This window comes from Sorex araneus, chromosome 5 (genome assembly GCF_027595985.1).
Source record: "Sorex araneus isolate mSorAra2 chromosome 5, mSorAra2.pri, whole genome shotgun sequence".
NCBI classification, from domain to species: domain Eukaryota; kingdom Metazoa; phylum Chordata; class Mammalia; order Eulipotyphla; family Soricidae; genus Sorex; species Sorex araneus.
The window spans coordinates 94,204,428-94,230,913 of NC_073306.1; the positions used below are offsets into that span (position 1 = coordinate 94,204,428).

The 26,486-nt window shown below is 41.5% G+C and overlaps 1 protein-coding gene and 1 non-coding gene across 3 annotated transcripts; both read left to right on the plus strand.

The window, feature by feature from the left end:
- AMPD1 (adenosine monophosphate deaminase 1) lies at nt 1–25,759 on the plus strand. 2 transcript variants are annotated; one of them, XM_012934429.2, is made up of 16 exons: nt 24–78; nt 1,383–1,394; nt 5,500–5,680; nt 6,865–7,030; nt 11,319–11,484; nt 14,851–15,070; nt 15,902–16,031; nt 17,898–18,092; nt 18,346–18,477; nt 19,525–19,688; nt 21,889–22,015; nt 22,198–22,361; nt 23,492–23,612; nt 24,344–24,517; nt 24,894–25,004; nt 25,534–25,759. In XM_012934429.2, the coding sequence occupies exons 1-16, from the start codon at nt 57–59 to the stop codon at nt 25,690–25,692; spliced, it is 2,244 nt and encodes a 747-aa protein (XP_012789883.1). In that variant the 5' UTR covers nt 24–56; the 3' UTR covers nt 25,693–25,759. The 2 variants fall into 2 exon arrangements, with proteins under 2 accessions (XP_004616304.1, XP_012789883.1); XM_004616247.2 differs by lacking the exon at nt 1,383–1,394 and having other exon boundaries at nt 1–78.
- Nucleotides 25,719–25,880, plus strand: LOC129405424 (U1 spliceosomal RNA). Its single transcript, XR_008630571.1, has one exon. It is a non-coding gene; the product is annotated as a U1 spliceosomal RNA (small nuclear RNA).
- Nucleotides 25,881–26,486: the final 606 nt, after the last annotated feature.

The following is a 26,486-nucleotide window of genomic DNA, read 5'->3' on the forward strand; positions in this document are numbered from 1 at the left end:
TCTTCCACTCTCCTCCTTTCTACTGTGCTACCCTAGAATCAAGAAACACAGCAACAATGCCTCTGTTGAAACATCCAGGTAGGTGTGCAAAAGCGTCTGGAGAACTCTCAATTCTCTTAATATGCAACCATTCCTGTAATGCTCTCTGGTCAACTCTCACAGTCCTGTAGTTAGGGTTCCATAACAACTTTAATCATTCTTTTCAGGAAAAGGCAAGGCATTTTAAGGGCTTTTTCCTTTGATTTTTATTTTAGAAGGGAATACTTTTCAAAAACGATCTTGTGATAGCATCTTTGATGATCCCAGTAAAAAACTGTGTAAGGGATTTAATATCTATACTGACCGTCTAAACAAATGCATACAGTCAGCTCTGAAACGAAGTTCTATACAATGTCCCCAGCTGTAGCATTAAGTGAATCCCACGAGCATCATGGAAATAGCAACACAATCTGTATGTTCTGAAATCTGTAGGTTTTAGCACAGTAAATTTTTTAACAAATTAAAAGCTATAACATTTTTTCATTATAAAAGTGATGTCTAATGTAAAATAGAATGAGCAAAAATGCACTCTAAGAGGCAAAAGTAGTAAAACATTCATTTAAAAAATTAGAGACTTTTGTAAAGTGGTAATTAAAAAAATACAATCCCATAGTCCAAATATATAGTTTTCACATATTACTGTTTTTCCTTTCCATTCTATTTTCTATGCAAATTAAAAGAATTTTTAAAAACACAGCTGTGAGTATATCAAACTTATTACCTTACATCTGTCTTTTTTGCTATTATAATAATAGAGTCATCTTCCCATGCTCTTCCAAAAATTTTATAAGCATCATTTTAAGTGTCATATATAACATTATGATTTTCTTAACTAATAATCGTAGGTTCTTAACAGCATTTTGTAAGTCTAAATATACTTCATCAATACTATTAATACTGTTTGTCAGAGTGCTTTAGTTACACATATTGACATATACCTACAGCTGTGTGTGTGATTTTCAGGATTATTTTGATAGAATAGAGGCCTGGAAATGACTTCTTTGGTAGGTGTTAACCCAGTGAACTATTTCCACTAGCCTACTATAGCATAATTTTTTTCATAGGATTTTTAAAAATCAGGTTTTATCAAGAGTGCCTCTTTAAAATCATGAACATAATTTAAAGATCAATCCAGGAAAAGAAAGTGTGAAGAGTATGTTTCTAAGATTTTCAAGTGGCATCAAATTGTACAGAAGTGGAAGAATGAGCTGTATTATACATATTCCATCCCACTTCTTTGTTGTCTGACCTGCATGCTTCTCTTCCAAAATTTTGATGAATAGTCATTATAATTTCTGAAAATTGTTCATATGTTTTATCTTGTTTTATTTTACTTCATACAGCAACAGAAAAGCGTGAGTATATTGGACTATCTTTGCTATCATTATTATACTATTGTCAAAGAAACACTATTCCCTAATTTAGAAGCATGGGTATATTTTGGCAGTGTTTTTTTTTTTTTTAAAAAAACTATACCACTGAAAGGAAAAGATTAATAATGAGCATATATCTCTCACAGCATAGCAAATGAACTCAGGTAATTTCTGGGCTAAAAGTATCACGTTTAGAAAGTAAAGTGAAATTTACCAGTTACACATGCGGGGTGGGGAGCTGGGGAGGTGGGGGGAAGGGGGGAGGTATATCGTGATTCTTGGTGGTGGAATATGTGCTCTGGTGAAGGGATGGGTGTTTGAGCATTGTGTAACTGAGACTTAAACCTGAAAGCTTTGTAAATTTCCACATGGTGAATCAATAAAAGAATTTAAAAAATAAATTAAATAAATAAATAAATAAATAAATAAATAAATAAATAAAAGTATCACGTTTAAAAAAGAGGATTTTTCAGCTTAATCAATGGCTGAATAAATAGCAGTGCTCCTACATTATAAAAAAAGAGGATTTTGTGCAGCATCCACTTGATATTTTGAAATTTCAAAAATCTATCCTTAAGTATAGATTAACCATATTCTTGAGTCTTGCCTTAGTAAATCTTCAATTCCAAAGCAAAAAAGTTTTGTAATAACTTTTTGTAACCAATTAAAGTTGAAATTCATTTTTTATAAGACTGTACCTTTCAGTACCAGAATAATGGTACGAGGTGTTTACTTTGCACTCAGTTGACCCAGGTTGGACCCCCAGCATGCTGTCTCCCAAGCACCACCAGGAGTAATATCTGAGTATAGAACTAGGGGTAGTCCCTAAGCATTACCAGGTGTGGCCCCCAAAGCAACAACAATAACAACAACAACAACAACAAAAGATTATAACTTTCACTTATTTCTCCTTCATCTGAAATTAGACCTGTCCTGTAACCTATTTATTGTAGCCTGCCTCTGAGTTCCTCTTTGAGATGAATCGTGGCAGATGGAAGGGTGACAACTTCATCTTTCCTACTATAAAACACTGCTGAGAAATAAGCATGCTTTTCTGCTCTGTTGGGTGAAGGGTCAAGCATGATAATCCTTTTCTCAAGAGTCTTGAACTTCCTATATTAATAATAATAATAATCCCCAACTTCTCAATAATGTTTCTCAATAATTGTAAAGCCTTTATTGCATTATTTTTATAAAAATTCCCTGAAGTTTCCATTATTATTATTAATATATACCTTTTTATGATAATACTGTGGTTTCCAGTGATTAAAAAAGGTTTGCCCCAGGTCACTCAGATCTTATAGACTTTCTTCTCCCACTCAGTCTACAGTTCTTTCTGTTCGTGTTTCTATTCTGTTTGCTAGCCTCTCTATAAATCAGAGGTCCTAAACTTTGAGTTTCCAACTCAAATGCTCCATTATCTCAAACATGACTTGCTCACAAGGAACCCTGTGAGTTCATATATATGTATATATATGATATATGATATATGATATACATATATATGAACTCACAGGAAGCAACTGCCTTTACTCCATAAGTTCAGGATGTCACAAAATCTTATCTTTTGAAGTACCAGTTTGACTCTTTCTGTTCCATAATCACTATCACTCCCTGAAATAGCTTTGAAGGACAGAGCTCTTGAACAAGAGTCAAATTTCATCTGTGGTTACAAGAAGTCTAAACCTCCGAGTGGAAGGAAATAGCATTAGTTAATAGCAAGACTTTGACTACTTCTTCAGAGTAGTTTCTATTTTTTAACTGTGATCATGGGCAAGGGAGATGCAACCTTAGCAAGAACAATGATGTTTAAAAATATGAAGAAAGTATGTGCATAAAGAAGCTTGTTCAGGGAAAATCAGATCTCAAGAACATGAGATTTGATATCCTTTCCTATATTGCTCTTCCTGAGGCCCCCAGGAACTTTGACATAAGTCCAGCATGACAAAATCATCTTCATCTACCTCATCATCACAACCAATTTTACTATTTCTATTTTCCTTTCATGGTGCATGGGGCTTCTTCAGCCCTTTGCTTGCATTTTATCTTTGAGTGCATGTGCTTTCTTGGGATGCTCAGGGAGGAATGGTACTATTTCTGAGTACCACCTGGCAGGGACGTGGGGAGACATTCTCAAGCCATCCCATGAGTCTACTTTAGTGTTCTATTTGTTCCCTCTTGTATCATAGTTCTTGCCAAATAACTACTCATAACATCCAAAGATACTTTTCAGCTATAGGAAGTGCTGGAGTTTAATGAGGCTGATAGATGCATGAATTTCAGCAAAGCCTAGAGGACTGTTTTGTTAATTCTGCTGTGATGAGTCAGATTTGAAAGACTGGCTGAGGAGCCAGAAACATGATAAGGCACTTGCCTTGTACCTGCCAAGTACCTGAGTTTGATCCTCAGCACTGCATATGTCCCCCTGAGCACTACCTAGCACAGAGCCAGGAGTAATCCCTGAGTGCCACCAGGTATGGCAAAATTTTAAAAAAATTAACACTGACTTGACAGTATTGGTAAATTATTAATCACTTACTCTCATTTCCAGTGTTGCTTTAACCTACACTGAGTCATATCATTTATTACTTTCATAATAGCCACAAACTAATCCCAAATACCAAATGAAAGTCTAATCAAAGCTACCAAATCACATCATGCAATCTAATCTGTTCCTTTCTTGTCCTTAAAGCATGTCTGCATACATTCTCGCCCACAGCATCCCAGCATGCCAGGAGTGAGACTTAGCAGGATTAGTGTTCACATCTTACAGACCAAGGAGCAATGTGAAGGGTAGGTTGGTGCAGAGCAGGGATTAGAGCACACGATACCCAAACATTATTCACTGAAAATGTGGTCTCTGGTAACCTGGTGGGACTCAAGGGGAAACTCTCTCTCTGCTGTGTAGGGGAAATGTTTCTGTCTTCCTCTGTCACTTCAATAGCTTATCTATTATGTTGGTCTTGGAGCCACACTCAACTGTGCTCAGGGCTTACTCCTGGTGTGCTAGGCAGTCCATACAGGGTGCCAGGGGTCGAACTCAGGTCAAGCTGCATTCAAGGCAAGCAGCCTGCCCACTGTACTTACTCTGCATCTCTCCAACCCCCAAATAGCTTATCTGCCATTTTCATTAATTGCTATCTGCTTGTGTATGGAAATACCAGTAGCTTTATATTAAATATTAGGGCTAAAGCCTTCTTCAGGTGGAGACAGTTTGGGATCTGGAGAATACTGTAGAACTTGGCAGAAAAGTAGAGAGTTGGTGGCCATCCCCCCTCTACGTGAAGAAACTGACTAGTTCTCTCACCTCCTGAGAAGATTGGGATGTTTATTACACGGTGTAACCCCTCTTCATGTTTTAAGAATTAGAAAGTAATCATTTATATGTATAAAATTAGATTCCCAACCCATCGATTATGTAAGTCTAGAAATCTTCACTCAGGAAATAGCACTTTCAATACTAAACAAGTTTTAGTGTCCTCCTACCCACATGAACCAGTTTATCACAAAATTGTTAGGATTTGAAAAAAATCAAGGTTGTTATAGGTAAGAGAGACAAGATCTCAGTAGCAGAAAGAAAAGTCCTAAAGTATGCATTTATAAATCACAACCACTTAGATTAATTTTTTTATTTAGGGAGAAAAACTTCAAGGGCCAGCAAACAACTCTATATGCACCTTCAAAACCATCAGAAAAATTTTACCAATGTAATGGGGGAGAGGGAAATCGATTCATAGTTACAATAAAATCAAAGTTAAACCTTCCAGAAATATACTATTTTTAAGTACTAGTCCTATAAGAGTTAAATCCCATGTTTCAGATCCTCTTGAAAAGTGCAGTAGGAACCTGAGTATGTGACCACAGATTTACAAGAATTGCCAAGGCATTCCAAGAACCAGTTCCTGTCACCACTGAGAAATCCTCCACAGAGTGAACACGCACTAAGTGCCATCATGTTTAGGGGTAACTGATGAAAGAGCAGGGAACTGTGAGCCCAGGGCAGTTCTTAGCTCTATTCTTACATACAGCAGAAACTAGATGACTTTAGAGAAGGGGCTTGAATAGTAACAGTGAGACCCTCTTTTAGAAATTGATGAAGCAATGCGCAGCTTTGCTGAAAAAGTATTTGCCTCCGAAGTCAGAGATGAGGGGGGCCGTCATGAGATTTCGCCCTTTGATGTGGATGAGATCTGCCCAATTTCTCACCATGAGATGCAAGAACACATATTTCAACTGGAGGCTCTGTCGGCCGACACTGAAAGCAGGAGGTAAGTGTGAAAGAGGAATTAATGCTGAGTATCCTGGGACACAAAGAGGGCAACCTTTCAGAGCAAATGGTTCTACGAGAATTAAAAGTTATTTTGCCCCCTGCACTCTCAGGGCAAAGCAATAATAACTAAGAAGGAAGAAAATAGTGGTTCTATTCTCGTTCTCTTCTTTCTTTAGTTGAGCCTTCTGTCCCACGAAGGCAAGAAGACATGAGCTGCTAGGCAAGTGTTCCAAAGCAAAAATGGCTGGCACTCAATTTGCACACAGTGAGTCTAGGAACTGGAACTCCAGAGCCTCATCTTCAGGCTCTCTCTTTAGCCAGTAAGGTATTGCACATCCTGACACAAACCCTCTCAGCGTCCAGTCTGACAGTGCCCGGACTCTGGGACACAGTTCCCTAGTTTAGTTTTCCTATCCTGTTCATCCAGTGTGTATGACCATATTTATTATCTGCCCTGAGCAGTCTTCGTGCTCCCTTTGCACAGAGTCTGTTCATTGTCTCTCACTTAAACTTCTCTAATAATTATCTCTTACTACTGGCTACCATCTAGCCCTCAAACTTACTTTAACTGTTGGCCTGGAACCCTCTTCTCATTGCAACTCTCCTACCAGCTTCATGGGTAATGTTTCACCCATTTGCCATATTCTTGGTTTTGGGTCTTTAGGTCAATAATCAATCAACCTTCCTTGACATCACCCCTAGGGCCTGCTGCAGGGACTAAGTCCACAAAAAAGCCGATGCATGTTTGCTGATTTGAGGAAGTGAAGGCATTAGGTACAGTGCTAGGCATTTAGTGTGCATTCAGCCTCATGGAAATTCTACAAGCTAGGCATCATTAAATTTTATTTCAGACTGGGAAAAGGAGATAAATTCACTGAGTTAAGGAACAGGCACAAAATTACAAGTAGTGACTGACATGACACGCCATTGCAGACCCAGGCAGCTGGTTCTGTCATGCGTGGTCTCATGCAGAGGACAGCATCAGTCTGCAAGCCTTCTCGTATGTTGCCTCAGACTCACCATGCAAAGGTGTATCAGGAAACAGGGATCATTGTGATGTGCTATCATCTGTAAGGCTGGATCCTCTTCCTGACAGTAAACTTTGTCCTCAAACTCCAAATGAAGACAAAGCAGAATCCTTTCTCCCTCCCCACCACCTAACCTCGCTTGTTTTAACTCCAGAAAAAGGCGTTTCTTTGGACGGAAGACTATCAATTTGTCTGTTCCACAAAGTGAAACATCTTCCATCAAACTGTCCTATATTGACGAATACATTTCTTCATCTCCAACCTACCAGACTGTTCCTGATTTTCAGAGAGTGCAGATCACGGGTGATTATGCTTCTGGGGTAAGCTGCTCCTTGCTCCTTAAATGAAACTACTAAGATAACTTGATGTTTCAACTTTTGAGGAAGATACAAGCTCACCTGTCTTCTGTTAAGTGCTGTTATTGCATGTCAGTAGCATATGCCATGGCTCATATATCTCTTTTTCTTTTACCATCCCACACACTTTCTTTTCTAGTATCTTATTTCCTTACTCATGAAGAACATACAGTAGAAAATAGTCATTGTTTTACAGAATAGAGTGGACAGATCTTGGCAAAAGAAACAGAGAGCAGACTCACTGTTCTGATGATACCAGTTATTAGGAAAGGGATTCTCAGGAAGGCACAGAAGGCTCATGGAAGAAGAGGGACCCAAAGCAGACCTAGAATATAGTTCTAGAAGACTAGAGGTATCATAAGCTAATCAAAGAAAAGCAGATAGATAGAGAGGGCCAGAGAAATAGTATAGCAGAGAGGGCACTTGCCTTGCACAAGTCAACCCTGGTATGATTCCCATACCATATATAGTCCCCCAAGTCCATCGGTAGTGATCCCTGAGAACAGAAACAGAAGTAAGTCCTAAGCAAAGATGGGTGTGGCCCAAAACCAGAGAAGCTGGGGGGAGAAAGAGCAAACGAGACTGCTTAGACCATAGAAAATGAAGAAAGTCTTCTACACTGTTGGTGGGAATGCCGACTTGTTCAGCCCTTCTGGAAAACAGTATGGGCGCTTCTCAAAAAAAATTAGAAATTGAGCTCCCATTTGACCCAGCAATACCACTTCTGGGAATATATCCCAGAGAAGCAAAAAAGTATAGTCAAAATGACATTTGCACTTATATGTTCATCGCAGCACTGTTTACAACAGCCAGAACCTGGAAAAAACCCGAGTGTCTGAGAACAGATGACTGGTTAAAGAAACTTTGGTACATCTACACAATGAAATACTATGCAGCTATTAGAAAAGATGAAGTCATGAATTTTGCATATAAGTGGACAAACATGGAAAGTATCATGCTAAGCGAAATGAGTCAGAAAGAGAGAGACAGACATAAAAAGATTGCGCTCATCTGTGGAATATAAAATAACAAAGTAGGAGACTAACACCCAAGAGCAGTAGAAATAAGTACCAGGAGGTTGGCTCCATGGCTTGGAAGCTGGCCTCACATGCTGGGGGAAAAGGCAGTTCAGATAGAGAAGGGAACATAAAGTAAGCTCTGGTTGGAAGACCCGCTTGGGAGGGGAGATGCGTGCTGAAAGTGGACTATAGACTGAACATGATGACCACTCAATACCCCTATTGCGGACCGCAACACCCAAAAGGAGAGAGAGAGAGAGAAAACAAAAGGGAATGCCCTGCCACAGAGGGGGGGTGCGGGGGGATGGGATTGGGAGGTGGGAGGGATACTGGGTTCACTGGTGGTGAAGAATGGACACTGGTAGAGGAAGGGGTGCTCGAACATTGTATGAGGGAAACACAAGTATGAAAATGTGTAAATCTGTCCCTCATGGTAACTCACTAATTAATAAAAAAATAGAAAATAAATTAAAAAATGAAAAAAAAGAAAATTCAGAAAGTGAAATAGAATCTAGAAAATTCTAGTTCAGTTGTTTTTTGTTTGTTTGTTTTTTTACTGAGAATCCTCTCCAACTTCATTGCCAATGTTTCACAGCAAATAGATTATGGCTTGAAACTGACTTTAGTGTGCCACAGGGACACTAAAAACATGTTACAAACAAGTTGACCTACTTGTCCTACCCAGAGCAGTTGGCCATTTAATAAATCTCTGCCACATGGACTTGCAGAATCAGCACTAGATTGGTGAAACTGCTATTCAGTCACCAGTCTATGCTCTAAATATAGCCTTAATGACCAGTCTTGAGCCCCCTTCTCATGTAACTGACCCACTTAGGGTGAATTCTAAGATATTTAAAATTTATAGAGCAATGAAATGGACACTAGTCTTGTTTATTCATCATATGATAGTGTGGGTGCTCTTCAATTGGCAGGGGTTATATTTATTTATTTATTGGTTTTTGGGTCACACTCGACTGTGCTCAGGGCTTACTCCTGGCTCAAAGTAGTCACTTCTGGCAAGGCTTGGGAACCCACATAGGGTTCTGGGGATCAAACTTGGGTTAGTACCATGCAAAGCAAGTGTCCTGCCCACTGTACTTTTGCTCTAGTTGCTGGCAGGGATTTTAATGCTAAATAACAGACACAAAATATTTAACATTTAGTAACATGGGTAAACAAAGTTTGGAAAACTCCAGAGTTTTTAAGAGACCTGGGGTGAAGAGATAGTACCAGGATGAGGCACTTGGCTTGTACCCTGCCAACTCTGGTTTGATACCCAGTGCCACATATGATCCCCTGAGCACCACTGGGTTTGGCCCCAAGCCCCTAAGACATGCAGATATACAAATGCGCGCGCACACACACACACACACACACACACACACACACACATTAGGAGACAAACTTGATACTTATGTGCTTCGTAGCAATGAAATCAGGAATTAAAAGGTAGACAACGAGGAAACAGTTGATAGAAATTGAGGTGTGACCTCTCTGATGAAAGCAGGAGGGCCCTGAGAACTTGGTCTGGAGTTTTTGAAGAACGAAAAAAAAAAAAAGAACCAAATATGTTGCTATTTGGCTAAGCGAAGCTGAACTCGTGAGCAACGCTTCTCTTGGCTGTTGTCTGTATCTTAGTCAGTCTTCATCTTTATAATTGAACAAAGAGGGAGGAGAATCTCCCATAAACTATTGAGCCAGTCTTTAGGGAGCACCTGGCAGCTGTTGTCAGTGCTATGCTGTGAGAACAATGTTCCGCAGTGTTGGTTGGTTGGGATTTTTTTTTTTTTGGCGGGGGGTGAGGGGGTGGGGGGGTAGGCTGGTGACTGGGTCCATACCCAGAGGTGATTGAGGCTTATTTCTGGATTTGTGCTCAAAGATGACCCTTGGTGGGACTTGGGGGACCATATGGGGTGCCAAGGATTAAACCTGAGTTGGTCATGTACAAGGCAAACGCCTTAACTGCTGTATTATCACTCTGGCCCACAAAGGAAGACAGTCTTTTTTTTTGGTATAGTTATGTTTTGTTCTCGAGGAGCTGACAGCTGGCTGGCCATGAGTTGACGAATAGGACATGCATGCTATTAAAAGCAGACCCTTAGACTTAATCCCTATGCCAGACTCTTCTAGGTCAGGTCAGCAAGTCTTTAAAAGGTAGTTCAAGGATAAGGATGAATTTAAAATAAAAATAAAATAAATTTTAAAATTTAAAAAGCATTGCTGGGACATCCCCTAATTTAAAAATCAGTTCAGGGGCTGGAGAGATGCTGCAGCAGGTAGGGCATTTGCCTTACACAGGTCGACACAGATTTGATCCTCAGCACCCCAGATGGACCCCCAAGCCCTTCCAGGATTGATCCCTGAGCACAGACCCAGGAGACCTGAGTAATGACAGGTATGGGGGCCAAACCAAAAAAGGGGGTAGGGTAGGTATAGAGATAGTACAGCGTGTAGGGTACTTGCCAACTTGGCCTGCTTGCATGGCCAACTAGGGTTGGATCCCCAGTATCCCATATGGTTCCCTGAGCAATGCCAGAAATAATTCCTGAGTACAGAGCTAGGAGTAATACCTGAAAACCGCAGGATATGACCCCCAGGCAAAACAAAACAAAACAAAAAAGAGAGATCAATACCTGAGCCTTATTTTATGTTGATCTCAGAACGTCTTCAGGCTCTGGTTAGCATACCATATTTTCAAGTTAATATGTGTGGTCTTGGGTATGAGGCAGGGGAAAATAAATAGAACAGTTTAGAAAATTCAAAGAAGTTCTAATCATCTGCACTTATATGATCATCGCAGCACTGTTTACAATAGCCAAAATTTGGAAAAAACCCGAGTGCCCTAGAATAGATGACTGGTTGAAGAAACTTTGGTACATCTATACAATGGAATACTATGCAGCTGTTAGAAAAAATGAGGTCATGAAGTTTGCATATGAGTGGATCAGCATGGAAAGTATCATGCTAAGTGAAATGAGTCAGAGAGAGACATAGAAAAGATTGCACTCATTTGTGGAATATAGAATAATAGACTAGGAAACTAACACCCAAGAATAGTAGGAATAAGTACCAGGAGGTTGACTCCATGGCTTGGAGGCTGGTCTCTCATTCTGGGCAACTCAGAGAAGGGAACACCAAGTAAAATGTGGTCGGAGGTCATGCGGGGGAAGGGTGATGCGTGCCGAATGGATTGTCTCAGGAGCACTTCTGATGATCTGGAACTTTCTTGGCAGGTCACAGTTGAAGACTTTGAAATTGTTTGCAAAGGTCTCTATCGGGCATTGTGTATACGGGAGAAATACATGCAACAGTCTTTCCAGAGGTTCCCCAAGACCCCTTCCAAGTACCTGCGGAACATCGAGGGGGAGGCGTGGGCACCAAATGAGAGCTGCTGCCCAGGTAATGGATTGTCCTATATAATGTATGACGTATTTCTGTGGATGGAGCTACAAAATATGAAATATGCCCCTAGACCCTAGACCCTGGATAGTCTGAAAATGTCAGTCCTTTTGGCTTTATTCTCTCCCTTGCCCATATGCTAATTACTTGATTTAAGAAGCACAATAGGTCTTAAAATCTCTTTTTTTTCTTAGCCATTCCCCACCTAATTTAAGTCTGTTTATTTCTTCCTGTTGTGTTTTTTTTTTTTTATTGGGGGGGCATACCTGGCAATACTCAGGGGCTACTCCTGGCTCTGCTCTCAGGAATTACTCCTTGTGGTGCTCATGGGACCATATGGGATAAGGGGGACTGAACTTGACATGTGCAAGGCAAGCGCCTTACCTGCTATACTATCTCTCTGGCCCTAGGTCTGTCTTTTTCCCCCCAATTAGATTTTGACACGAGCTTCCTGACTGTTCTGTTAAATGAGAACTTTATGTTTGGTTCACTCCAGTTACTAGAATAGACCCAATCACATCTTTCTCTGCCTTTAATGGTGCCCCAATGCCTAAAAAGTCAATCCAGTCTTTATCCCACCCTTCAAAGACTACCACCATCTGGCTTCCTGACTGTCATTTCTCTAGTTATTTGTGGATTAGCACACTCAAAAAAAAAAATTTGTGAATTTTTTTGAGTGGGGGAGGGCAGGATTAAAGGATCAAAAGATTAAACCCAGGACCTCACATATGTAAGGCAATTGCCTTAACCCCTGTGCTATCTCTCTGGTTCCTCCCATCTAAATTTCTTTTGCAGAAATTATATGTGATTTATGTCTTTATTGGAGGTGCCAGAGATTGAATTGGGTTGACTGGGTGTAAAGTAAGCATCTTAATCGGTGCATTACTTCTCTGGTCCCCAGATGTGTTTTCAAAGGGGGTAAATATAGTTATATTTAACTATAGTAAGTTTTATTTATAAAAAGTTATAATTAAAATTCTATATTTTTCTCTCTCTCTTTTTTTTTCTTTTTGGGTCACACCTGGCAATGCACAGGGGTCATTCCTGGCTCTGCACTCAGGAATCACCCCTGGTGGTGCTCAGGGGACCATATGGGATGCTGGGAATTGAACCCGGGTCGGCCGCGTGCAAGGCAAATGCCCTCCCCACTGTGCTATCACTCTAGCCCCTATTTTTCTCATTTTTTTTGACCTCTCAAAAAGTGCTCAGGGTTCAACATCTGCTCCTGGGGTATTCGACTCAGCGGTACAGCTGAGTCTTCAGTGTAGGGCTACCACATGGTGCCGGGACTGAGCTCAGGGTACTGCACTCCAGCCCACCGAGCTTACTTCCTGGTGCCAAGAACCACGCTTTTTATAGGAGCTTATCTCATGTATCTGAGTATAGCGAAACCACTCTAGCTGGAGCAAAGGGTTTTTTCGGACAGTGAAGCCATCCTTCATGAAACTTTGAAGGTTTCTGAAACTCTGAAACTCTAAATGGCAAACATGTAACATTGTTATGTTGTCAGACTCTTAGAATGTGTACCACAGAGATAACCAGATGTAAATGCAGGCTGTGGGTGTTGACGACATGTCTCTGCAGGCTCAGTGGTGCAGTGTACCAACCTAATGCCATATTGACAATGGGGAGACTGTGTGTTGAGGAAATCTGGGGACCCATCACTTTGTCCTCAGTTTTACTCCAAACCAAAAGCTGCTCCAAAATTTTAAGTTTAGGGGCTGAGACAATCGTACAGCAGGTAGAGTGCTTGCCTTGCACATGGCTGCCCAGGTTTGATCCCTGGCATCCTACGTGGTCCCCCAGGCACTGACAGGGGTGATTCCTGAGTGCAGAGCCAGGAGTAACCCCTGAACATTGCCAGGTGTTACCCAAAACAACAACAACAACAACAGAATGTAAGCCTATTTTCAGAGATACAGTACAGCGGGTAGGGAGTTTGCCTTGAGTGCACCCAACCCGAGTTTGATCCCTGGCACCCCATTATGGTAACCTGATCACCACCAGGAGTCACACTTGAGTGTAGAGCCAAAAATAAATCCTGAGAAGTCAGGTTCCCCCTTTATCTCCCCTCCCCTCCCCCCGCCAAAGTAAGTCTATTTAAATGTGTCCTATGGGCCAGAGAGATAGTTTGGGGGTTAGGGCTTAAGGCACTGGCCTGCATGTGGGTGACCCTGCTTTGATCCTCAGCACCACATATGGTCCCCCAAGCACTGCTGGCGGTCACTTCTGAGCATAGTCAGTAATAGTACTGAACATCAACAGGTGTGACCTTTATTTGGGGAAACTTCCTTTCCCCAAATAAAGATTGATTTAAATGAGGTAAAGATCTACTTTCATATGAAAAACTTCCAGAACTAATCCAAGACTTAAAAATACAAAGCTGGGGCTGGAGCAATAGCACAGCGGGTAGGGCGTTTGCCTTGCATGCGGCCGACCCGGGTTCGATTCCCAGCATCCCATATGGTCCCCTGAGCACCACCAGGAGTAATTCCTGAGTGCAGAGCCAGGAGTAACCCCTGTGCATCGCCGGGTGTGACCCAAAAAGAAAAAAAAAAGAAAAAAAATACAAAGCTAATTCAAGACTTTAAAAATGTGGCAGTATAACAAAACCCTGGGTATTAGTGACCACACCCATGCAGCATATTTTTTCAATGACATCAAAATATAGCAAGGTAAATGTCCCAACACTACTTTGTGTTGTTTTGCACCCAGCAGTGCTTAGGGATTACTCCTGGCTCTGTGCTCAGGCATTGCTCCTTGCAGTGCTCAGGGGGCCATGTGGTACCAGAAACCAAACCTAGATCTCCTGCTTGAAGCCCATATGCCCATCTCTCCACACTCCCAATTCCACTTTCATTTCCATGCTGTTGTCACCTATGTTAATAAAACGCTCTAACAAGAAAGTCATTTATGGCCACATTTGGTGAGTAACATTGCTTATAAGTAGTCTCCCAGTGATATGAACTGTACTTCTAAAGATTTTTTTTTCTTTTTGGGTCACACCCGGCAATGCACAGGGGTCATTCCTGGCTCATGCACTCAGGAATTACCCCTGGCGGTGCTCAGGGGACCATATGGGATGCTGGGATTTGAACCCGGGTCGGCCACGTGCAAGGCAAACGCCCTCCTCGCTGTGCTATCACTCCAGCCCCAAGAATTTAAACAAAATACTAAAGGTGATTTTATACTTCTGGTCTCCTTTGAAAAATAAGGTAGAAATATTTTTGCTGAGCTGTGGGTAGTTGCAGCTTATGAAGCACTGTACTGAACAAACACAGTATTAAAGTGTTTAGTATTTTGGGTGTTTTCACTTGGCCATACATCCTGTGTGCTGATATATTACTTTGTGTTTCATTGAAAAAGTCTTTACTCCTCCTGTGAAGAAGGGAGAAGACCCCTTCCAGACCGACAGCCTGCCTGCAAACCTGGGCTATCATCTCAGAATGAAGGATGGTGTCGTTCACATTTACCCTGACAAAGCTGCAGCATGCAAAGGCGAGCCCAGGCCACTGCCTTACCCCGACATGGACACCTTTTTAGATGATATGAACTTTTTACTTGCTTTAATTGCCCAAGGTCCTGTGTAAGTATTCAGTGAGATCAGCTTCCCACTATGACTGCACATAATTAGCCCAAGTATGTATCAAGTGCAAGTAGCATGTTAAACCTTTTTACATGCATTATTTCTTTTTGTTTGTTTTTGGGGCCACACCTGGCAGTGGCTCTGTGCTCAAGAATCACTCCTGGCAGGCTTTGGGGACCATAGTGGGTGCTGGGGATTGAACTGAGCCATGTGCAAGGCAAACACCTTACCAACTGTACTATCGCTCCAGCCCCACATTATTTCTTTTATTCCTCATGACCATTTCATGAGATAGGTATTTTTGATCGTTGGTTTCATAAGCAAAACTTTGAGGAGATACCCAAAGCTACAAAGCTGACTGAGCCAGGGTCCAAACCCAAATCTGGTAACTCCAAAGCCAAAGCCCTTAACTTTCGGTGATACTGTTTGCCTTGATTTTTAAGATGACTTTCCACATTTTCCCGAATTCTGATGAAAATGTCAAGTTAAATCCTTTTGCAGCAAGATCAACCACAGAGGAACACTAAGTGTGTTTAAAAAAAAAAAAGTTGGGGCTGGAGCAATAATTCAGCAGCAGGTGAGGCCTTTGCCTTGCACCTGCACACAGCAGACCCAGGTTGATCCCTGGCATCCCCTATGGTCTCCCGAGAACTGCCAGGAGTGATTCCTGAGTGCAGAGCCAGGAGTAACCCCTGAGCATTGCTGGATGTAGCCCCAAAACAACAACAAAAGTTCCCTACAAAAGAGAAGGGTCCTGATGATTTTGAAATTGTGCTACTTTTCTTAAGTGTCTGGAAACTTTTGAGAACTGAGATATATGCTTTCCCACAGTAAGACCTACACACACCGGCGCCTGAAGTTTCTCTCCTCCAAGTTCCAGGTCCATGAGATGCTCAATGAGATGGATGAGTTAAAGGAGCTGAAGAACAATCCCCACCGAGACTTCTATAACTGTAGGAAGGTAACCACTTTCCACAGCTTAGAAACTATTCTTGGACAAAAATATAAAACCAATTGTTTTATTTTATAAGAATTTTTTTTTGTAAAACCAATTGGTTTTTTTTCTTTTTCTTTTTGGTGGGAGGAGAGTTTTTTTTTTTGTAGTGAGTCACATCACAGTGAGGGTACAGTTACAGATTCACACCTTTTCGTGCTTGTTTTTCCCTCATGTAATGTTTGAGAGCCCATCCCTCCACCAGTGTCCATTCTCCTAGTGGGAGGAGAGTTTTGAGCCAGATCCAGAGATTGCTCCTGACTCTGTGCTCAGGATCACTCATGGAGGTGTCCAGGGAACCATATGTGATGCTGAGGGTCATATTGGGATTGGTCCTGTGCAAGGCAAGTCCTTAATTCCTGGTACTACCTCTATGCCCCCAATTCTTCTTTTGAGAAGAATAAGGAAGATGCTATTTTTCTAATTACTCCCAAAGCTTCTGCAGCTTCAATGGATGTAGAGAAAACAAATAGATGATGGTGTCAGATTAAAATATCACTTCTCATTGTTTCCCACATTCAGGGTATACAAAATTATTAAAAATAAAAATAACCAAAACAAGGGTTGAAGAGACAGTGCAGGGTTTCAGAGGTTCGCTTTGCATCCTGTCACCCCCAATATAATTCCTGGCCCTGTATGTGGTACTCTGAGTACCACCAGAGATTATTCCTGAGCACAGAGCCAGGAGTAATCCCTGAGCATAATCAGCTGTGGCCAAAACACACATCCATGAAAATGTATCACACTGTACCACTGTCATCCCGTTGTTCATCGATTTGCTTCAGTGGGCACCAGTAACGTCTCCATTTGTCCCTGTCGCACACTAGTGTAGCCCAATGGCAGAGCCTGGCAAGCTACCTGTGGCGTACTCGAAATGCCAAAAAAGTAACAACGATGGTCCTCATTTCCCTGATCCTGAAAGAGCTCCAATCCATGAAACAAAACAAAAATAAAAATAAACCCATTTTTAAAAATTTTTTAATTGAATCACTGTTATAGACCATTACAAAGCTGTTCATGATTAGATTTCAGTCATACAGTACTGCAACACCCATCCCTCCACTAGTGTACATTTCCCAGCACCAGTGTCCTCAGGATCCCTCCCATCACCCTCACCTCCCCACCCCTTGCCTGCCTCTCTATGACAAACGCTTTTCTTCTCTCTCTCTCTCTCTCTCTCTCTCTCTCTCTCTCTCTCTCTCCTGCTCTGTCTCTGTCTCTCTCCTCTCTCTCTCCTTTTGGGCATTGTGGTTTGCAATATTGATACTGAAAGGAAAAATAAACCCATTTTTGTAAATCATGGTACTTCAATAAGAATTGCAGGTAAAAAATAACAAAAACAAAACCCCAAAACCACTTCTATGATTTGAATAATGTCATTCTAGTCCTTTTTCTTCTTTTTCCTGACGGTAAGACTTTGGTGGGAGACATACTTAAATAGTTCAAAGTTTGTTTCCTCATCCGTAAAATTGAAAATCTATCAATTGAACAAAGAATTGTGAGCTACTTAACTTTCAGTTGGGTCTCTGGCAAAGAATAATTCCCAAGTATTTCCTATGGATCAAGTTGGGTGTATAGGAGAAGCAAACCTTTTTATTGCTTCCAGCAGTTTTTCACAGAGGCACAGAAAATAGTACAGGATCTAGTAGAGGCAAATAGAAGTGGTATAGGATCTTTATTGCTGGACCATTTACACCAAACTGCCAGGTTACACCCTCATGATTGACTCCTTGCTGGGGCCAGCACGGAATTTGCAGACAGTATCGTAACCTTCTGCAGAGAAATCTAACTCAGACTGATTGCTGGTTTTTCTATCCCTGAATGTACACACAGGTGGACACCCATATCCATGCTGCTGCTTGCATGAACCAGAAACATCTTCTGCGTTTCATCAAGAAATCATACCAAGTTGATGCTGAAAGAGTGGTCTATAGTACCAAGGAGAAAAATCTTACCCTAAAGGAACTTTTTGCTAAATTGAAAATGCATCCCTACGACCTGACTGTTGATTCTCTGGATGTGCATGCTGTAAGTTGGAAAGATAATGTACATGTCACGCTAATACTTAGAACCTCACCTACCTTCCTCCCAAGGAATCCCCTTCTCAGGGCCCTCGTTAGTATGTTGACATACCGTGCTAATGAAGAACACCCAGAGGCCATGCTCTTTACACATTCTCAACTAAATCCTACCCCTAGTCCTGTTCCTTGTGGCTATTCCCTGACTCTTATATGCCGACAGTTTGGGAATGAAACACCTGTGCTCCTGTTTCCTGATTCAGGGACGCCAGACCTTTCAACGTTTTGATAAGTTCAATGACAAATACAATCCAGTAGGTGCAAGTGAGCTGCGAGACCTTTACCTGAAAACCGACAACTACATCAATGGGGAATACTTTGCCACAATCATCAAGGTGAGGAGGAAACAATTATATCTATGATTAATTGGCATGATCTGAAGAAAGGGAAGCAAAATGGGGGGATGAAAGGAAATAAAAAGGAGAGAAAGGAGACAAGACAGGAGGGAGATCAGGAAGAATTCCTCTGAAATTTCCACTTCTATGATTTAAACTTTTTTCATTTGTTATTGCTTTACAATATTATAGAAGCTTGGAGATTTTGTTTTATAACATGACAGGTCATCATCACCCCTCTATTATCACTAAAGGTGATACCCACCCATTATCACTAAATGTCTCTTGTCATCCCACTATCAAAGACACCCCACTACTCATTCCTCAGCCCCCTTCCCCTTTCTGTCTGGCAACTACCATTTTCTCCAAGTCTAGGAGTTAGTTTTGTTGTTTCTTACAAGTACGTTGATATCCCATACATGAGAGCCTTTCAATTCCTTACTTATTTTCCTTAGTACAATCACCTCTAGATCCATCAATTTTTCCCAAAGGGCATGGTTTCATTTTTTTAATATCTGTGTTGCTATATCATATCACACACAAGTATATACAAATATATACATATACATATACATATACATATACATATACATATACATATACATATACATATACATATACATATACATATACATATACATACATACTGCAGCATCTCTATCCAGCCCTCTACTGGTGGGCATTTAGTTTGATTTCATTTTGGCTACTGTGAATAATGCTGCTATGAGCATAAAACTGCAAATATTCTTTCAAAATTGTGTTTTCATATCCTTGGGATAAATGCTGAGGAGTGGTATTGCCAGAGATTGAACCTGGGTCAGCTGCATGCAAGGCAGAAACTGTACTATCTCTCCAGCCCTGGTCATATGATTCTTTGTTTCTCCCTGGCACATCCCCCCTCAACTCCAGTTCTCCTAGACCTCAACTTCTGATAGTTTTCCTCCCACTTCCAGTGCACGTCCTCTATTTAGTGTCTGTATCATCTCTCCACACCTTGAGGGACTTCTTAGGTTATCTGACTGGACTCGTGCTTGGCTTTCTTTGCAGGAGGTAGGTGCAGACCTAGAGGAGGCCAAGTACCAGCATGCAGAGCCTCGCCTCTCCATCTATGGCCGCAGTCCTGATGAGTGGCACAAACTGTCCACCTGGTTTGTCAGCAACCGTATTCACTGTCCCAACATGACATGGATGATCCAGGTCCCCAGGATCTAGTACGTAGCTGCCCAGTGGAGACTCATATTCAAATCCTGCATCACCTCTCCCCATGAACAGATGCAGCACATGTGGACAGAAATAAGCTTTGTTAAAGTAGAAAATATGAGTCCTGGATTCCTGGTTTCTGGGCATCACTTTTGGTGAGGGTGTTGTGCATACCAGGGTGCTTAGGGGCTACTCCTAACTCTGTGCTCAGGTATCATCCTAGAGGTTTTCAGTGGACCATATATGGCAGCAAGGAGCAAAGCAAAGTCTGCCACATGCAAAGTAAATGCCTTAACTTTCTGTACTGTTTCTCTGGCAGGAGTTAGAAAGATCAGTATCTGACCAGAAATGGTGTGTGTGCGTATGTATGTGTGTGTGCGTGTGTGTCTGTGTGTGTGTGCTTTGAAATATACAACTTTAGAAAGATCACAAGTATCTTATTCAGAATGATTAAAACCAATCTAGGACATTTTATCATACATTTTCTTTCTCCTGGTCTTCCTCTGTATTGGATTTATTCTTTCCTATGTTCATCATTACTGGGAAGGCGACATTCTAGTATCACAATCTCTAGCACTCTCTGCCAAGTCAGTGTCTGTTTTCAGTTCTTTATAATCAGTGATATTTATTAATGGAAACTTCTAAATCACTCAGTGCCCTCCAGGATGTTCAGTATCTTTGCTCTTTTATCTAACTTAAATATTGACATATTTACTTTCTGTTGTTCTGGGGTTTGGGAGTGGGCCATACCTGCTATGTTCAGGATTTACTCCTGGCTCTGAGCTCAAGGATCACTCCTGACAATGCTCAGGGGACCATTGCAGTATCAGGAATAGAATCAGGATTGGCACTATGCAAGGCAAATGTCTTAACCCCTGTCCTATCCCATCAGCCCAATATTAATATCTTTTCTAGCCATCTGCCTCTTGGATTCTGGGTGCACATCCTGAGGCAATATATGAATTTTATCGTGTTTTTTAAGTCCAGGAGGTAACTTTAGGACTAGGGGTATACTTCCAATCTAACATCTTTAGGCAGAGCGGTGGTGAAGGGCATGTTCTGTAACTCACTCAGACTGAATGTGCTTGAGTCCTGACTCCACCACTTACTAGTAGTATAGGCTTTGGCAAGTTATATGAGCTCTTTGGTCCTTAGTTGCATCACCTTTAAAATGGAATAATATGGCCAGGGAGATAGCTCAAAGGGCTAGAATGCTTTGCGTTCAGGACATCTTGGTTTGATCCCTCACACCATGTGGTCTTCCAACCCCCAGAAACGACTCCCAAGCACCAAGCCAGGTTAGGCTCTGAGCAGTCCCAAATGTGGCTCCAAAGTGGAATACTAGGGGCCAAAATAATAGTACAGTGGAGAGGGCACTTGTCTTGCATGTGCTTAACCAGGATTCAATCTCCATCATCCCATATGGTTTACTGGACACTGTCAGGAGTGATACCTAAGCACAGAGAAAGGTGTAATGTGGGTTTCATCCAAAACAAAAAAAATTAATTAAAATTAAATGAAATAGTAACAGAACCTAACTTACTGTAACTAAGTTACAGTAAGTCAAACTAGCTAACATTTCTGACCACTAAGAAAACTGACTGGCATATACTTAGTGTTGCTTAAGTTTGTTAGATGCCCATGGCAGCAGCCCATCAGAACCCTTGATGACTGTTTCATGCTCACTATTCTGTACAGCAGACACACACACTTATAAATCAATGAAACTTAACAGTCTCCATCTTCTGACTTCATTGTGAAGCCTCAGTTAAACTTAGTTTAGGTTTTTTCTTTAATTTAAAAAAGTTTATTTGGGGGGAGGGTTGTTTAGGTCATACTCTGCAGTGCTCAGGGAATACTCCTGGTTCTGCATCTTGTCCGGGATTAGGGACCATATATGGTGCTGGGGATTGAACCTGGGTCAGGCACATGCAAGGCAAGCTGTATTTGTAGCCCAAGTGTATTGTTGTTGCTATTTGCTAAATCATAAAGAATTTGTAAAAGAGATGACCCCAGGTGTTTCTGGAAGAAGTATCTACTTCCAATGATCCGCCCAAACCTAGTCCTCTCTTTTTCGGTAGCCAAGAAAAATATACCTGAGTGCATGTCAGATGGACATGATAAGACTTTTCCGGAACATTGCCTTTGGTCCTCTGATTCTTTCATACTGGGGAGATCAGTCCTAAAAGTCTTCTTTCCTCCTTGCTGTAGTGATGTGTTCCGTTCGAAGAATTTCCTTCCACACTTCGGAAAAATGTTGGAGAATGTTTTCATGCCCATATTTGAGGCCACTGTCAACCCCCAGGCTCACCCAGACCTCAGTGTCTTCCTCAAGCATGTAAGAATGATCTTGTGGGACTTCATACTGTTGCATATGGACCAGCCCTCCTGCCAGAACTTGGTTAACTACTGGGGCTTGGAGCTGATGTTTAGTTCTTGCCTTTGGGAGCCAAAAGTTGGTCTGAGGTTTGGGATCCTGAAGGTGACTGAACCCATAGAATGACTCTGTTTGCTTGACAGATCACTGGCTTTGACAGTGTGGATGATGAATCCAAACACAGTGGCCACATGTTCTCCTCCAAGAGTCCCAAACCCCATGAATGGACAATGGAAAAGAATCCGTCTTACACCTACTATGCCTACTACATGTATGCAAACATCATGGTGCTCAACAGCTTGAGAAAGTAAGTGCTAAGAACTGAAACTGGGAGGAGACTGTTGGAGGACTTCTCCCCTCCATATTGGCATCTTAGGTGGCCAAGGGTTCTCACTGCATGCCTGCTTCACTTGACCCAAATCTTTATTTTCTTCATTTAAGGGCCTCTTGAGCAGTGCTTGGGAGTTCAAGGGCAACTCCGACAATACTCAGAACCAGTGTGGGCCTGACTGGTTTTGGTTCTCCTCCTGGCAATGTGGTGGGGCTCTGCCTACATGCTGACAACCACCATGCTTGCCCAGGCAGTTATGGGGTCCCCCAATGCCTGGAGCCACTCAGGGGGCTGTGTAAAACCACGGATCAAACTCAGGGCATTGCTTCCATAAGGCATGAGACTCACTTTTCTGAGCCCTCTCTTCTGCCATCCAAATCAGATATTTCCTTCCTTAACCCTTTTTTTTCTTTTCATTTACTTAAAAGTAGTAATGGACAATTTGAAGACTTCAGTAACATTCAAAATTCTTTTTCTTTAGCATTTTAGGATTTACACTAATCCTTATGTAATTTATTTGAAAAGAATACTCTAAATGTTGTATCCTTCTTGATGTAGCTGGTGAGCAATGAATAGAGGAATATTCTGATGGGGATTTCTGGAAATATTTGCCCCTGAAGTTTAGCAAAAGAAATGATGGATGGCACAGTTCTTTTGAAACTGAAGATATTTTCGGTTCAGATAAGCATACTTTGACTTCGCTCTGTGCTCTCATACTCTCTCTCTGCTCCTCCTTTTTTTTTAAATCTATGTTTATCAAGAATTAAAATTCGGATTTAAAGTTGCCAGTCTGGCTGGCCCCATTGATTATCCTACTCTTGGGGTGTTAACCAGATTTTGTTACAAATCACCCTGACTACAAAATTGTTAGATTTTACTCAGTCACTTGGAAGGTCTTTTTGTCTTTTACTCTCTTTGGATTTGGGTCCACAACCAGTCAGAAATGCTCAGTAATCCTGACTCTGCACTCAGTGATCACTCCTGGGCAACCGTATGTAGTGCTGGGAATGAAGCCTCAGGTTAACTGTATACAAGTCAAGGGCTTTCTCTGCTATACTATCCTTCCAGCCCCTCCTGGGATGTCTAAAGAAGTTCCCTTTCCCTAGGGAACGTGGCATGAACACATTTTTGTTCCGACCTCACTGTGGAGAGGCTGGGGCACTCACCCATCTCATGACAGCATTCATGACCGCAGACAATATCTCTCACGGCCTCAATTTAAAAAAGGTGAGTTGAACACCCTCTTCTTAACAATAACTTTTATATCAGAACTAGAAGATTAATACTCTTCTATCCTCTTTCATTCGGTTCTTAGTCATTATTAAGTCTGGAATCAAGTTATTAACCCCAGAATCAAAAAGCAGAAAGGGTTTTTGAGAGTACTCAGTGCAGTTTATTTTCTAGTGGGCCCAGAGAAACAAAGGGACTTGTTCATTATTACCTATTAGGAGTTAGCAGAGATGAGTTAATGTAGACCTTCTGCCTTGCATTTAGAACTCTGGCTAGAGATAATTCAGAGATAGCTTGGCTTATGTTAAACTAGTTTGGGCCAGATTTCTTGTTACAGCATGTCTTGAAATGCCTGTTGTAGAGTCAGAACTCTCTTATAGGAGGACAAAATATGTTTCAAGGTGAAGTCTTTTGCATGAAACAGACAATAGCTTAGGCAATTATTTTTTTTTCTAATGTAGGAGTACTGCTATTTATTCAACAATTGATTAACCTGTAACTTAGGCAATTTAAACTCCTTTCTTGACTCAGTGTTTCTGAAAATTTGTTATTCCCAAATGCATTTGTTCTAAACAGGATTTCCACTTACAAACTGTTCAGCTTTTACTAGGGGTTTTAAGAGAATTTTGTTGAAAGCAAAATTGCTAGGTCAACCATGGGGGTTTAACTTTCTGAGCTCATATCCTCTTCAGTGTCCTTACTTTTTTTTTTTAACTGTTTCTTTTTAGAGTCCTGTGTTGCAGTACCTGTTTTTCTTAGCCCAGATTCCCATCGCTATGTCACCACTAAGTAACAACAGCCTATTTCTAGAATATGCCAAAAATCCATTTTTAGATTTCCTGCAGAAAGGGCTCATGATCTCTCTGTCAACAGATGACCCGATGCAATTCCACTTCACTAAGGTACACCAGGGCAATCTTGAACGAGATATTTTCCTCAGTTGTTGACCACTTAGAATTTGAAGTCAAGTCAAGGCATTCAATTTTGCTTTTTGTGCAGGATGCACAAAGCATCTTTCTTCATATTTAAACAATATTCTTCATATTGTTGTTGGTTTGGTGTCACAGCCAGAAGTATTCAGGGATTCTTCCTGGCTCTGTGCTCAGGAGTGGTCCTTGCACTCAGGAAACCAAGTGTGGTGCTGGGGATTTGAGCTGGGGTCTGTGGGAGGCATGGCAGTCTCCTTACATCCTGCACTATCTCTTTGGTCTTGCATTTTCTTTTAATGCATCCTCATTCTCTTTACTTTCTTTTTTCACCTCAAATAAATAATCGAAGGAGCCTTTAATGGAGGAATATGCCATTGCTGCACAAGTCTTCAAGCTGAGCACCTGTGATATGTGTGAGGTGGCAAGAAACAGTGTTCTGCAATGTGGAATTTCTCATGAGGTAGACCTGACCTTGACGGGCTGCCCTTCTGAACAGAGAAGTTGGGAACTTGCCTGTTGATAAGTTAGAAGGGGAAGCACATGGAGAAAAGTTGTTCCACAGATCACGTTCAGCTATTATAGGCAAGAACTAGAAAGAAGTATTCTCTCTGGCCCCTCTGCGCAAGGGGGGAAATACACATGATTTCTCAGCAGATTGCACATTGGGGCACAGAGGAAATGCTTTGGTTTATGTTTTTTGCGGTTACACCTGGCTGTGCTCAGAGTCAACTCCTGGCTCTGCGCTCAAGGATCACCCCTGGGTGGATTTCAGGGGGCCAACTGAGGTGCCCGGGACTGAATCCAGGTCACATGCTTGAAAGGCAAGTGCCTTCCCAGCTATACTATTTCTCCAGCCCCAATGCTTTGTTTTTATCCTTTCTTGCCAGTAGCTAATATTAGGAAAGAACCTTGGTGAAGGAAGCAATTATTATTTATATCCTGGTGAAAAGATAGCAACAATACTTACTCAGCTTCTTTTCCTCTTATAGGAGAAAGCAAAGTTTCTGGGCAATAATTACCTTGAGGAAGGCCCTATTGGAAACGATATCCGGAGAACAAATGTAGCTCAAATCCGCATGGCCTACCGCTTTGAAACCTGGTGTTATGAACTCAATTTAATTGCTGAAGGTCTTAAAGCAACAGAATAAAATTACCTAAACAAGAAAAAGAATGAATACTTACCTGGTAGAGGGTATACCATGATCACAAAGCTGTTTTTCCCAGGACGAGACTTATCTCTTACACTCTGGATGTGCTGATCATGTAATTTCCTCAACTGTGGGAAACTCAATGCATAATTTGTGGTAGTGGGGGACTGCATTTGTGCTCTCCATCCCTCCCACAAAAAAGGGAAAAGAATGAATTTTTCGTTGTAAAGTGGGAATAATTATAGCTACCAGTAATTAAATTCCTACTCAATAGTCAAGGTTTATATTAGTTATTATTCCACTGGCATGATCTTATGTCATATTTTTACAACTTTATAAAATGGATATTATCTCTATGGGGGCGTTAAATTGAGGTGATAGTAATAGTCTGCAAAAGAACACCTATAGTAAGTGGAGTAACACCTATAGTAAGTGGATAACAGTGGAGACTTAGTTTGTCTGATTTTATAGTCTGTAACTTTCTGGTAAAAATATGGGCTAGAGAGATAGTACAGCAAATAAGGCACTTGTCTTGAATGAGGCTGACCGGATTTGATTCCTTGTACCACATATGATCCCTTAAGCTCTGACAGGAGTGATCCCTGAGTGTGGAGCCAGAACTAAGCGCTTTCATGGGGCTGGAGCGGTAGCACAGCGGGTAAAGGCGTTTGCCTTGCACGCGGCCGACCTGGGTTCGATTCCCAGCATCCCATATGGTCCCCTGAGCACCACCAGGGGTGATTCCTGAGTGCAGAGCCAGGAGTAACCCCTGAGCATTGCCAGGTGTGACCCAA